At 38.0% G+C, this 14,376-nt stretch overlaps 1 protein-coding gene across 1 annotated transcript in view; it reads left to right on the forward strand.

The window, feature by feature from the left end:
- Nup133 (nuclear pore complex protein Nup133) overlaps nucleotides 1–14,376 on the forward strand; it is a 390,085-nt gene that overhangs the window by 178,626 nt on the left and 197,083 nt on the right. The window contains exon 15 of the mRNA XM_090386292.1: nucleotides 6,916–6,964. Coding sequence (XP_090242418.1) covers nucleotides 6,916–6,964 — 49 coding nt within the window. The remainder of the gene's footprint in view (nucleotides 1–6,915; nucleotides 6,965–14,376) is intronic.

A 14,376-nucleotide genomic window follows, 5' to 3' on the forward strand; every position in this document is an offset into this window, starting at 1 on the left:
GCATTTTAACTTATTTACTTATTTTACTTTTGTTATAGTTTAGTTTTTTGTAAATGATTAAAAGTTTTTTGTAAATATTATTTTACAGTCTTTTCTATCATTTTATTTTATTTTATTTCATTATTCAACCAGTCATAAATGGTTGGTGTGTGTGTTTAAAATTGGTAGTATGAATAATCCCAACCTCAGAGGCCTTATTGCAGATATAATTTTCCTTTCCCCTGTAGTTTTAAATTAAGAGCATTTAAATGATTAGAAATGTATGTATGAATTGCACGATCAACAGCCACTCCACATTTGATAGTTGTTTTTATTCGTCTCCCTTTTTCTATGTTGAAAAATTTGGTGATGTTTCAACAGCCACATTAAGAGCATGTGATGTTGTAAAATTTACAGTTGAAATAACCACATTCATAACGTGTTGGAGATCCAATACTTTCCCATAAAGAGCTTCTTGATGCACAATTCAGTGAATTCCAATCGGAGTTTCAGCTCCGATATGTATAATTTTCTTCGTTATTCTACCCATAAGCCCAATGTTTTAACCAATCATATTTTTTGCACCACCACTTGTGACTTCTACCAGGTTTTTAATATTTAATCCTAACTTTTCGATAGATTGGTAAAGATTTTCACCTGTAGTTGTTCCGTGCATACTCTGTAGATCAGCTAAATCTTCAATTCGTTCAAAATTATCATTAATTCCCTGTATGAAGATGAGGAGTTGGGTTGTGTCATTTACATCAATATTGTCATCCAGTGCCACACTAAAATATTTCATTTGTTATATGTTTTCCAAAGGTTGTTCGAACAAATTCTTTCCAATATCTTCTACTCTTTGCATAATTGTTTGTTGAGACAAACTAATGTCTTGTATCATTCTTCGTTTCTCTGGACAAATTTCTTTCACAACTTTTAACAAACAACGCTTAACAAAATTCATCATCATTGAACGGTTTACTTTCAAAATTGATCAAATGTGCAACTTGATAATTGACACGTACAGCTGAGAAATTTCTTGACTGATACATTTTCAGTATGTTTTGTTTTCTTAATTCATTTTATAACTTTAAACACTTTTCTTTTCGCAGCACTCCTTTATGTTGATCATAAGATTTATGATTGGAATTAGTGTTATATTCTTTAAAAAGTCACAGTCTTCTGACACACCAAACACACTGCTTTTTCGTGTTAACCAATGAAGAAGTCCACTTCAGTCCACCTTAGATCAAAAACACGACACTCCAAATCGATTTTTCCCTTTTGAAACATTTTTAAGAATGATTTTTTTTTGGATTCAATACAAATTAGTAATTAATTCAATGCAATGAACAAGCTATATCAAAATACATAACTGTATTTAGCATCCATATAACTGCACTGAACCACATGTACATTAGCATTATCATTAGTAGAGGCATTTGATGATGCAAGAAATCAAGCTTATGCAGCATCAGCCAAAAAAAAAAAAAAAAAAACCACTTCCACTTCACCCCTCTGTTCGTTCAAAATATCTGTCCAGCTGAGCCTTAAACTTATTTAGGCTATCAACTTCCACGACAAGGGATGGAAGTCTGTTCCACCAACCAACTATCTACTACTGGCTAAAGGCAAATTTCCGCACGTCTATCCTACATCTGTCTTTCCTCAATTTGAATTTATGCCCTCTCAGGTGATTATTCTGAGCGAGAGGAAGAATCCCATCAGCATTGAGCATGCTCAAACCATTCAAGGCTTTATACACCTCTAGCAGATCACCTCGCTGGTGCCTAGTCTCCAGACACTGTAATTTGCAAAACTTAAGCCTTTCTTCGTAAGAGCACCCCTTTGTTCCATTCACTAATCTTGTTGCCCTTCTCTGTACTCGTTCCAGCAGCTCTACACCCTTCTTGAAATGAGGCCTCCAGACCTGTATACAGTACTCTAGGTGTGGCCTGACCATTGCCTTTTACAAGGGAATAATCACCTCCTTATCCCTGCTAGAAAAATTCCTATATATCATTGACAATACACCATGAGCTACTCTTGCAGCCCGTCTGCACTGATCAGAGAATTTCATATTTGCCTACACAACCACCCCCAGGTCCCTTTCATTCTCTACCACTGTCAGTGTAGTACCACAGAGTTGATACGTTGCTCTGGGGTTGCTGTTTCCCATGTGTAGTACTTTACATTTGTCAGTGTTAAACTTCATTTGCCACCTCTCAGCCCATCTGCTCAACCTTTCCAGATCCTGTTGCAGCAGCATAGTGTCAGTAGTGTCCCTGACAACCCTGCCTACCTTTGTATCATCTGCAAACTTCGACATTAAGCTTGATATACCCTCATCAATATCATTTATGAATACAGAAAACAATAATGGACCCAACACTGAGCCCTGAGGGACTCCACTAATAACATTAGTCCACGAAAAGCAGTGTCCATTGATTACCACTCTCTGTCTTCTCCCCCTCAGCCACCCCTTTATCCGGCGCCTCCGTAGCCAGGTGGGAAGGAGCAGCAGTGCATAGCACACGCTTCTTGATTAGACCGGGGTTCGAGCCCGTCACCACCAAATACGGAGAATGCGGAAAGGTCAGGGAATGACCACCGCATATCCCGGAGCAATATGGCCTTAGTTGCTAATGCTCCTAAAAATCAAATAACAAATAACAAACATAACCCCTTTATCCACAGCAGCAATTTGCCTCCAATGTCACACTGCTCCAATTTGTGCAGCAGTCTTCCATCTGCAACAGTATCAAAAGCCTTTCTAAGATCCAAGTATATAATATCAAAGTTATTCCCTGCATCATAGTATCCAATCAAATTGGTCAGGCAAGACTTCCCCTTAACAAAACCATGCTGTGTCCGAGCTATAGCTGAAGTCTTGTCTAAATGATCCTGCAGTTCTTCTTTAACTAGTGCCTCCATTAATTTTCCTGGAACAGAAGTTAAACTCACACGTCTATAATTACTTGTGTCAGCCTTTGATCCTCCTTTGTGAATTGGGGTGACATTTGCACATCTCCAGTCTGTGGGTACCTCCCCTGAGTCCAAGGAAGCTCTCATAATTATGGCTAAGGGTTTGCTTACTTCCTTTGCTGCCTCCTTTAATACAACTGGATAGATCCCATCCACCCCGGGTGCCTTTCTTGTGTATATCTTCAACAATTTCTCCACCACTTTACTCTCAGTTATTACAAGATTCTCTAGCTTACTGCTAGAGTTGAATACACCTCTGGCTTTCCCCTCGCTAAATACTCATGTGTGAATGTCGATGCAAAATATTCATTTAGTTTGTTAGCTACTTGAGCAGGATCATCAACAGTTGACTCATCGATATCAAGTGGACCAATCTGATTCATCCCCTTCCTTCTAGAGTTTACATAAGTAAAGAACTCTTTGCTGTTTTTCTTTGCATCCCTTACCAAAGATTTCTCGTAATCTGCCTTCGCCTGCCTAACCTCCTTTGTAACTTGGTTACAGATCAACTTGTATCTATCATAGGCTTCTGTGTCATGTGTTAATTTGTATGTATCCCATGCATGTTTCTTCTCTGCCATATGCCTCATCAGTTCATCTGACATCCATTTAGGCCTAAACCTTGAACAATATTTCTTAGTTGGTATGTATAGCCTAGTAGCTTCCAAGATAAGTTCTTTGAATGCTTCCCATTTTGCATTTGCTGTTGGTAACATCATCAGTTGGTCCCACTGTATAGAATTTAAATACTGTCTCAGTCCATCGTAGTCGCCTTTACGAAAGCAATAACCCTTCCCTTTACCCCTAATGGTAGTTACCTCTTTGAGTAAATCCCACTTGAGCCCCCAAATTCCAGTCAATATCTGGGAAATTAAAATCTCCCATTATAAGACTCTCTGATTTACTGGCCCACTATTTCCCTGTACAGTATCTTATTATACTCATCAGAGTCATTAGGCCTATAGCACACTCCTACTCTCAATTTTGATCTTCCAATGCTTATGTCACACCAAACTGACTCGACACTGCACTCTCCAGCGATGTCCACTGGCTTCACTTCCTTGGATTTTATGTATTTCTTAACTAATAGCATAACCCCTCCTCCCTTCCTATCCAGTCTATCCTTTCTGTAGACGTTGTACTCCCCAAATTCCAGTTCTGCATTCCTTATATCTGTGTGACACCACGTCTTTGATATCCCAACAATATCTGCCTTTGATGTTTTGAGCAATACCTCAAATTCATCAAATTTATTTACTAAACTCCTAGCATTGGTGTACACGCAAATATACATGCACCTATTTCTATTCTTAGCTACCTTAACACAATCCATGTATTTACTTGTACCGCAATGACTCCCGGCAGTCTCTGAAATATCCTGCATCTTGTTTTTCAGGCTTCTGCTAATTTCAGTAGAAGCAGTGCAAGAATCTCTTTCACCTCTGCCAGTGGCTACTGTTAATCTATTTGTCTTTGTCTCCCCCCAAGCTATCAGTTTTCCGACCCACCTAACACTGCCTCGATAGCATCAGCAAATATTCTTGCACCCTTTCTATTTAAGTGTATCCCATCCTTGTAGAAGCAATCTCTCCTGTTAACAAGTACAGTCCAGGCTGAAAAAAATTCTACCCCTTGAGCCTTGCACAATCTTTCCAGGGCCGAATTGATCGACAAGGCTCTCATCATATACGCCCTCCTTTCGTGTCTGGGCAGAATTGCAGACACTTTCAAATTCAACCCTATTTCACGGCTTTTTTTTCAACAGTGAGATGTACTTGTTAAGCAATTTTGCCGGTCTCCTACTCTTGATATCATTAGTGCCAACATGTACAACTATATCACCTTTTGTGCCCTTAAAAGATATCTGCTCCACAATCATCAACCTTTGCCCCCGGCAGTCATACCCTTGTCCTGTTCCACCTATCCTTTTTACGAAGCATGTTCCCCGTTTCCCTGACAATAGAGTCACCAACAACTACTAGTTCCTTTGGGACCAGCGCATTCTGCCTTGGGGGTTGCCGCTGTGTTGCACGACGACCAAGTGCAAGCTCTGGCATTGATGTGGGCAGCTGAAAGCTTGATGGGCCCCTCAATTTAGTTCCTTCGAGGGCATCCACCCTGTCCTTCAAGCTCTCTTATAGGCCCATAAGAACGCTGAGTTGTTGCCTGATTTCGATACACTCCTTGCATCGCGCACACACAAAGACATCCCCCATGGCAATATCATGTCCCGTACCTGAATGCTCCACAAACATCATGCAAGTTGTGCATTTTAGAAGGCTGTGATTCAGATACAGTTTGTTTGATGCACATGTTTGATATGACTGTATCAAACACATGTTTGATACAGTCAAGCTGGACGCTTGCATGCTTGTACTTGCAGTGGAGATTGATGCTGTTTTAGTTCACTTTCTGCACGGGCCTTATAAAAGTTTTTTGCGGGCTAGATCTAGCCCGCAGGCTGTAGGTTGTTCACCACTGCTCTAGCACATGATGATCCTTTCATGGGATAGCATTAGACAGTGTTTCTCCTTAACACAATACTATAATGCTTACATATTTATTGAAATATGCAAGCATTATAGTATTGTGTTAAAGCAGAGGTTCCCAAGTTGTGCCTTCCCCCCACAGCACACTTGGTTTTTGGGGGTCACCTGTTGTTTTCACGAGGAACTTTTTTAAAATAATATGGACAAGCCATTCCATTAATCCAGGTAGGCTATGAAGCATTTTTTTATTTCTGTTATTCATATTTTATTTCTTTGAGTTAAATGTATTAAAGTATATATATTAATTTATAAAAGTATGTATATTCATAGCTAAGTTTTATGCCAAATTTGTTTCTTTGCACTTGAAGGGGAGGGGGTGTACATGAAATTTTTGAAAAATTTTAAGGGAGGCTCAAGGTATAAAAGTTTGGGAACCTCTGTGTTAAAGATTTTGATGAAAGATAAAAACAAACAAAGCCAGCTGAATTTACTGAATAATCATTCTTGAATATATGTTTGTTCATAATATTGGCCTTGTCTTTTGTATCTACAAAGATAAAATCATACATCATTCTAAAAGTATCAAATAGAAATAGAGTTTATGATTTTAACTAGAATTTAATGAGTGAATTTTTAAATATGAAAGTAAGTAATCAGTGTGAGTGAGTTAGTCAAGAATGAGTAAGGATCCTTTCAGCCTGTTTAACCAATTAATTATTCTGAGCAATGCAGACAGTCTGCTAGGACCTCTAATGGGATTCTGCCAATGATATACAGAAATTTTGCCAGTAGGGTCAGGTAAGTTATTATTCCATTATATAATGTAGTGGTTGGGCCACATCTTCAAAGTTGCATATAGGTCTGGAAGCCTTGTTTTTATTAAAGATTTGAGTCTGTTGGAATGGGTACAGAGAAGAGCAGTAAGATTAGTCAGGGACACAAAAAGGGGTGGAAGTGGACAGGTTACCAGAGGGAATGGACAGATGATGTGTACTGGATTTTTTTTTTTTTTTTTCGGGCTGATGGAAGCTTGCTTTGTTGCATCATTTCCAACTGCTAATAATCAAACACTGAACTATAACAATAGTCAATAACAATAGTTCCTTTGAAAAAAATATGCCTATCAACTTCAGACCATAATCTATTATATGGGCTGACATATTTCTTCCTCCATTTTGAAACTTAATAGCTGACATATAGCCCATGTTATAGCAAAAATGTAGTATAACTTCATTATAGGAACAGCCAACTTTACAGTTGATTCTTATACATCATTTTGTCTCCTGTTCTTTAAAATGTGAATGTGTTAATATGTTGCTAAGAACAATTGCTGCCAATTTGACTGCTTAAGATGAATGGTTAAGAATTATTTTTCTGTAAAAAAAAAAAAAAAAAACATTTTAAAAATACAGTTTAAATTATGTAATAAAATATGATAGCCATTTTTATACTTTTTTTACAGTGCTCTTTGGAATAAAGGCATACCATCTTCAGAATTATCCCACAATGACGTAAGTATTTGTAACTGGACAGTGAAGAAAATCTTTTTTTTGCTGATGTGAATTTAGTAGTGATGAAAAATTGCATTGGCTTTTTTCACTTATAAAATAAGTTCAGATTTAATCCTAAAATTATTAATATGTATTCTGAATTAAATGTTGAAAGAACCCTCCAAGGTCAGTAATGTGATACATATTCTTTTGCACACTGATCATGTGTTTTTTTTTTTTTATCAGTGTTATGGTTATATACAATATAAAATATAAAGGAAATATAATAAAGATTGTACACTTAATTTTAAAACAACTTGTGTAAATTAAATAAAATTTATCTATAATTAAAACATTAAAAACTAATAAAATATGGAAGCTTTTGACACATAGATGTCTTCTTCAGGTATCCTGATTCACATCTGGCAGTACACTTAAATGACTGAAATAACACATGGAATTGACCATGTAATCTTTCTTTCATGTGGTTGACACAACATCTTTATTATCACAGTCTGATGTAACACCAACTGGTTTACTTCTCCCTCCCCCCACCTTCCATCCATCATATATCACACCCAACGTAGTAGTAGAGACTCAAAAACTGGGTGTGTATGAGCATTTCTGTCTTTGTTTTTCACATTATATGTGCATAGCCTTGAGCCCAGTTTAGCATTGTTGGCAATTTTAGTATCCAGTTATAGCTGCTGTATAGGACTTTGTGTGGTGTCCTTCTTGCCATATGTGTTCAGCAATTGCCAAACTGAAATTTGCATTTTGTGTTGCATCAACTTGGTTTCCCATTTGAGTCTTGTTACCTCTTTATGCCTCACTGATGTAGCATGCATTGCATTCTTTACAATTATTCCTATAAATTACTCCACTCCTGATCATTCAGATGTAGGGGACTTACTTTGGGGAAGGTATTGATTGCAATTTCCTGCCAGGTACTTTTGTGCATTGGATATTATTGTTTTCATTCTTTGGCAATCCTTGGTGACACCTCTGGATAGAATGGAGCTTAATGATTTTGTAATAACTGAGAGCAAAGTGGAGGAGAAATTGTTGAAGTTAAACATAAGAAAAGCACCTGGGGTGTGTGGGATCTATCCAGTTATATTAACGGAGGCAGCAACGGAAGTAAGCAAACCCTTAGCCATAATTATGAGAACATCCTTGGATTAAAAGGAAGTCCCAACAGACTGGAGATGTGCAAATGTATCCCCAATTCACAAAAGGGGATCAAAGGGTGACACAAGTAATTAGAGACCTGCTAGTTTAACTTCTGTTCAGGGAAAAATAATGAAGTCACTGGTTAAAGAAGCATTGCAGGACAAGACTGCAGTAATAATTCTAATAATTCAGACACAGCATAGGTTTGTTAAGGGAGTCTTGTCTAACAAATTTGATTGGATACTATGATGTGGTTACAGAGGAACTGGATGTAAAAAATAATTTTGATAACATATACTTGGATTTCAGGAAAGCTTTTGACACTGTTGCACATGGAAGACTATGGTGCAAATTGGAGCAGCATGGTATTAAGGGCAAGTTGCTACAATGGATAAAAGCGTGGTTGAAGACAGAATGATAATCAATGGACGCTGCTCTTCATGGACTAATGTTATTAGTGGAGTTCCACTAATAACAGTAAACGACAGTAATGGCAGTGTGCTACTGCAACAGCATCTAGAAAATTTGGGCAAATGGGCTAAGAAGTGGCAACTGAAGTTTAACCTTGACAAATGCAAAGTAATGCATTTGTCAAGGTTATGTACAAACTGTGTGGTACTACACTTGGGAGTGATTGTGCAGTCAGATATGAAGGTGTCTGAGCAGTATAGACAGGCTGCCACAGCAGGTCAGGAAGTATTGTCAATGATATACAGGAATTTTGCTAGTAGTGAAAAGGAGGTGGTTATTCCTTTGTATAAGGCAGTGGTCAGAGCATGTCTTGAGTACTGCGTATGGGTCTGGAGGCCTCATTTTAGGAAAGATGTATAGTTGCTTGAGCAAGTACACAGAAGGGCTACAAGATTGGTGAGGGAACAAAGGGGTCCTCTTACCAAGAAAGGCTTAATTACTGCAAATTGCAGTGGTTGGAGACTAGGCACCTGCGAGATGATCTGGTTGAGATGTATAAGGCCTTGAATGGGTTGAACAGGCTCAATTCTGATAGGATTCTTCCTCTTGCTCAGATTACGAACCTGAAGGGGACATAAATTCAAATTGAGGAAAGACAGTTGTAGAATAGATGTGCATAAATTTGCCTTTAGCCAGCAGGTAGTTGATTGCTGGAACAAATTTCCATCTGTCATTAGGACGGTGATTGCTTAAATAAATTCAAGGAGGAACTGGACAAACTTTATGGAGGGAATTAATGCATGCAATGTTTTTTTTTTTTTTGGCTGATGCTACATAGAATTGTTTTCTTGCATCACATGCCTCTACTACTAGTACTTGGCCAATTCCATGTGTTTTTTGGTTTAAGCACACTGATAGATCTGAATCTGTATGGCCAAAGAAGACATAAATGTATCAAAAGCTTCCACATTTTATTGCGGTTCCTTTTAATGTTTTGTTGTTATTTGGTTTCTAGGAACATTAGCAACTAAGGCCATATTGCTCCGGGGATATGCGGTGGTCACGGGCTCGAACCCCGGTCTAATCAAGAAGCGTATGCTACAACTGCTGCTCCTGCCCACCTGGCTACGGAGGCACCTTTAATGTTTTAATTATGCATAACTTTATTTTATTTTTGCAATTTATTTTAAAATTAAGGGTACAGTATTTGTTTATATTTATTTATAGTTTATGTATATAACCATAATATCAATATTAAAAGAAATTTTGAACATCTATGGTCAGTGTGTCCTATGAGCCAGCTATGTGCCCGGCTTGTAGGATATCGCCTAATATAACATCAGCGCAGAGAAGGGCGCTGCAGCAGTTACAATGGGATGAGAGTATCACGGTGTTGCCGGCGGACAAAGGTAGATTGACGGTGGTGTTAGACCTGGATGACTATCGGGGGAGGTCCTTGATTTATTGAATGATACGTCCACGTACAAAGTGGTGAATAGGAATCCTTTGGTGGGGCTGGAGCAACAAACCAATAAGCTGGTACAGAAGTGGCACAAGGCAGGCAAGATATCGGAGGAAGTTTCTTGGTGGTTACGTGTGTCGGGTTGTACGTTACTCAGATTCTATGGTTTACCTAAAGTGAATAAGGTAGGTGTGCTGTTGAGGCCGTTTGTATCGTTTGGTTTCTCCTTTTTTGGGCCGGATTAGCTGGACGGTGAAGAATAGTCAGGAATTTATACGGTTTGCCCAGGATCAGAACATCGAAGAAGAAGAAATTTTGTATCATTTGATGTGATGTCGTTATTCACATGCATTCCAGTGGATCATGCTTTGGATTGTGTGCGCACAGTCTTGGAGGGTGATAATACCTTGAGAGATAGGACAAATTTGAGTGTACTGGACATATGTGAAGGTGTTAGCTTGTGTTTGGGTCATGGCTATGGGTTCACTTATTAGCACAGTCATTGCTAATTTAGCAATGGAAGAATTTGAGAATAAGATGTTAAGCTCCTCTGGTCCCTGCCCCTGCGGGCGTGGAAGAGGTATGTGGATGATACGTTCACTATACTACGTAGAGGACGTGGGCCAGAGGTTCTCAATTGGCTAAATAGTCATTCCCCCTTTATAAGTTTACCTCCAAGGTCGAGCAGGAGAGGGCAATCTGCCATCTTTGGATGTCTGGATTTACAGGGTGGGCCGACAATTAAAAACAAGAGTGTTTAGGAAGGAGATGTATCGGGCCCAGTATACTCATTTTGGTTCTGCCCAGACTGGAGGTCATAAGAAGAGTGTAGTTAGTGCTTTAATGAGCAGCGCTTGGTCACACTGCTCTACCTCAGAGGATTGGGAGGAAGAAATTAAACGGGTCACGGCCGATCTTGAGATGTGGATATCCCCAGAACGTGATTGAAGGTTGTTGCGGACATGGTACTCAGAGGGAGGAGGGGGGTACTTGGCTCCACTGCGTACATTCACTATCTGGGCGTTTCGCAACCAATAGCCCATATCTTATGGTCGTACCAAATACGTTGTGTGCAGCTTCCAGGTCGGAAGCTGCACACAGTGATGGTGGCAATTAATGACCCTGTTGTGGGAGTTGACAACAGTGGTGTTGTCTACAAAATTCAGTGTCCGGATTGTGGGGGATGTTACGTAGGTGAGACTAAGCGCAGATTACACGATAGATTGGGGGAACATAGCAGGGTGCTTAGATTGGCTAATGTCTCGGGGTCGGCTCTGGCGGAACATGCCTGGGAAACCAGGCATGGGATAACAGCCGAAGGAACTGTAATTACAGATAAGGTAGAGGGTTTCTGGAACTGGAAGTGGCTGGAGAGCCTAAGGATTTGTTCTTTGGGTGATCATAGCCTAAATAGGGATAATGGTTATAGGATTAATGTAATGTTTGAGACCGTTATCCTGGATAGGGATGAGCGTTTTAAAGACGTATAGCCCCGAGCCACTTCCAGTGCTGATATACAGGGAACCGAGCATGCACAGGTACCATAGTACACCTTGGGTCTGCTGGGAAGGCTTAGTGCTTTATAATGAATTGTTGATGCAGCACTACTTATGTTGAGAAAGGCAGCAGATGCTTCCGAAAGCTTCAGTTTTAGAGTAGTACAGGTTTAACACTTTTAATGTATAATATTTTTATTATTTTAATATATTCATATGATTTATTGTATTTTAAATTATATTATATTTTACAGTCGATTTTATTTATTTATGTTATTTGTAATTTAATTTTATCTATGTTTAAAGTTATAATTGATCAGAGTTGGCGGCATCAATTATGAATCCAATAACACATTGTTTTGTAGTTATTCATTCCAAGAACTTGGAAGTTGAAATTGTCACTATATAACTAAGCTAAAAGGTCATTTTTATAATGTAAATTGTATTAGTTACCAATTCAAATCATTAAAATGCACTACACTTTTATCGTTATCATATGTTCTGTTATAAGAATTAATTTTGAACGCCTTTGTGATATTTTTCTAATGCACATTTCTGGAGGTCACAACCATAAAACAATAAAAACAATTTGTAGTTTGCAGTGTATTGGGTTTTTCTGTTAGTGCAATCAATTATAAATGGGTAGTAAACTCAATGTTATTGCATTTGTGAAAATACTGATAGCTGGAATTGTGTGGTTTTTATGTTATTATGGTGAAATGTGTTTCCCCTTTACTGAAATCTTCAATCATATAAAAAATATAAATAAATTTTCAGAATCTTCTCTTAATTCCCTTTTTTTTAATTTTTTTATTTTATGCTTTGTAAACTTGTTACTCTGCGGAAATCGTGTTAGTTAGTTGAAATTTGTGCATGGAAACAGACACCTCTCGAAGCATTTCTGAAGAAGGCGACTCCTTGTGCAACAAACAAACGAGTGTGCATTTAGTCAATGATGATGATGAATAAACATTCTTTAACATTTTAAGTCATAAATAATTTCTTTAAATTATAATTTGCTCGATTTTACAGGCTATGTTTTCATTTCTTTGGATAAATCAGTCATTGTTTAAACATAAACTAATTAGCTAACTAATTTCATTGTTGAGAATGTATTCCCTGATTTTAACATTGTCTATGGGAAATAAATTCTCGCTTTACGAGCGCACTAGGAAAGAATTAACTCATAAAGTCGGAAACTACCTGTATTCTGAATTAATAATGCTGAGTTATTTGATTCACTGTAATTTTGTAGCAGATTAACTCAGCGAGCAAAGGACATTTTATTTGTTAACTTGAGACCTTATTCCAAATTCTCTTATAATAGAGATGGATTATGGTCACCATATTCGGAATGCTGTTTAATATGCTAGACAAATTGATGTTGAATGGAGTCTTTTGAACTTCACGCACATTATCCATAATACACATACCCTACATATAAATCAGAGAATGCATTTAATAGTGAGTTATTGTTTCTTTATTTGTGATGAGACTAGCAGTGCCCATGGCATTGATGCCTTTAGGATATGCACGCACAGGTATCTCTGATGATGTTAGCCTATTTTAATAAGAGTATGTCTCAGGTTTCCTATACATATATTCATTCTCTGTCTTTGTTATTCTCTGATGTCTTTCAAAATGATTTCAGTTCTTTAAATTCAAGTCTGGGTATTGTCGAGGCAGAAAAGGAAAATGCTGAATATATTTGGAATGCTCCTCAAACTGCCTCTGTGCAGTTCCTGCCCTGTGCACATTGGAACTATCCTGGAACAGTCCATTACCATTTGAGTACAATGGCAACAACACAGGAAGAACCTGGCCCTTGGCAATATTTAGGCAGTTAGAGTTTAAAGAGCCCTCAAGAATGATGACAGACCCATACTGTGAATGCCAAAAAGCATTAACGGAACACTACCATCAGAGGCCTGGATTTAGAGTGCAGTGCAACTCTCAGTTCATTGCATTGTGTTGCTTCTTCCACACTTATGTATATGTGTTTCCAGTGCTCCAATGACTATTGCTCCCACTGCATAGGTGCCAATACTAGTAACCTGAGATGCTTACTTTGCATATAGTTTTATAGATATCTTCAGTTTGGTACCTGTTGTACAATATTGGCAGATATAGGTACCTCCTATCCAGCATTGAAAGTGTCTGTTTTTATTGCAGTGTTGTTGCCTTTTGTGGTTTTTTGTTACCAGTTAATTGGTACACCAACAACTATGACCATGGTACGCTAATGATTGTGTCTTAACTTTCTGGACTATTTTATATTTGTCACTGTTGGATTTTCCAGCTGTTAAACACTAATTATGGACCCCTAGCACAGTTTGAAAACACATGCCACCGCCACCACTGTTGTTCTTAAGGATGCACATAGAGGTTACAATAGTCAAGAACCTTGTGAAATTCTCTAATGCTGTTGACTCTCTCTCTCTCTTATTCCCCCATAGTAAAGTGTTAATAACATACCAAGATTATATATTATACTTATAGGTAAGTTCATTTCCGTACAGTACTAAGTAATAGGTTATTCCACACTCCAATCAACAGAAGACACTCAATGTTTAGAATGTCAAACATCTAATATTTTTTTAGAATAGTATAGAATTTTCACATTTATTTTCATAAATTCCTCCTCAGACACCATATACATTTTCTTTGAAGAAGGGCATTATATGGGTAAGTGGAACAAGGCAGGACAACCTCCCCCCCCCCAAAAGCCTGAGTAAATTGGAACAAATACTGTGTTTTATTTTATTAAGTTATTCGGTAAGTATTTGTATTGTGTATTATTTGATGGCTTGTCAAAAATTCAAGCTAAATTAGAGGCACATAATTGAGGTTAATAAGTATCTCAGAGAAGAAAGTAAAATGAGTGAAGGGGG

Source organism: Mastigoproctus giganteus, chromosome 1, assembly GCF_048544385.1.
Source record: "Mastigoproctus giganteus isolate SK-2022 chromosome 1, ASM4854438v1, whole genome shotgun sequence".
NCBI lineage: Eukaryota > Metazoa > Arthropoda > Arachnida > Uropygi > Thelyphonidae > Mastigoproctus > Mastigoproctus giganteus.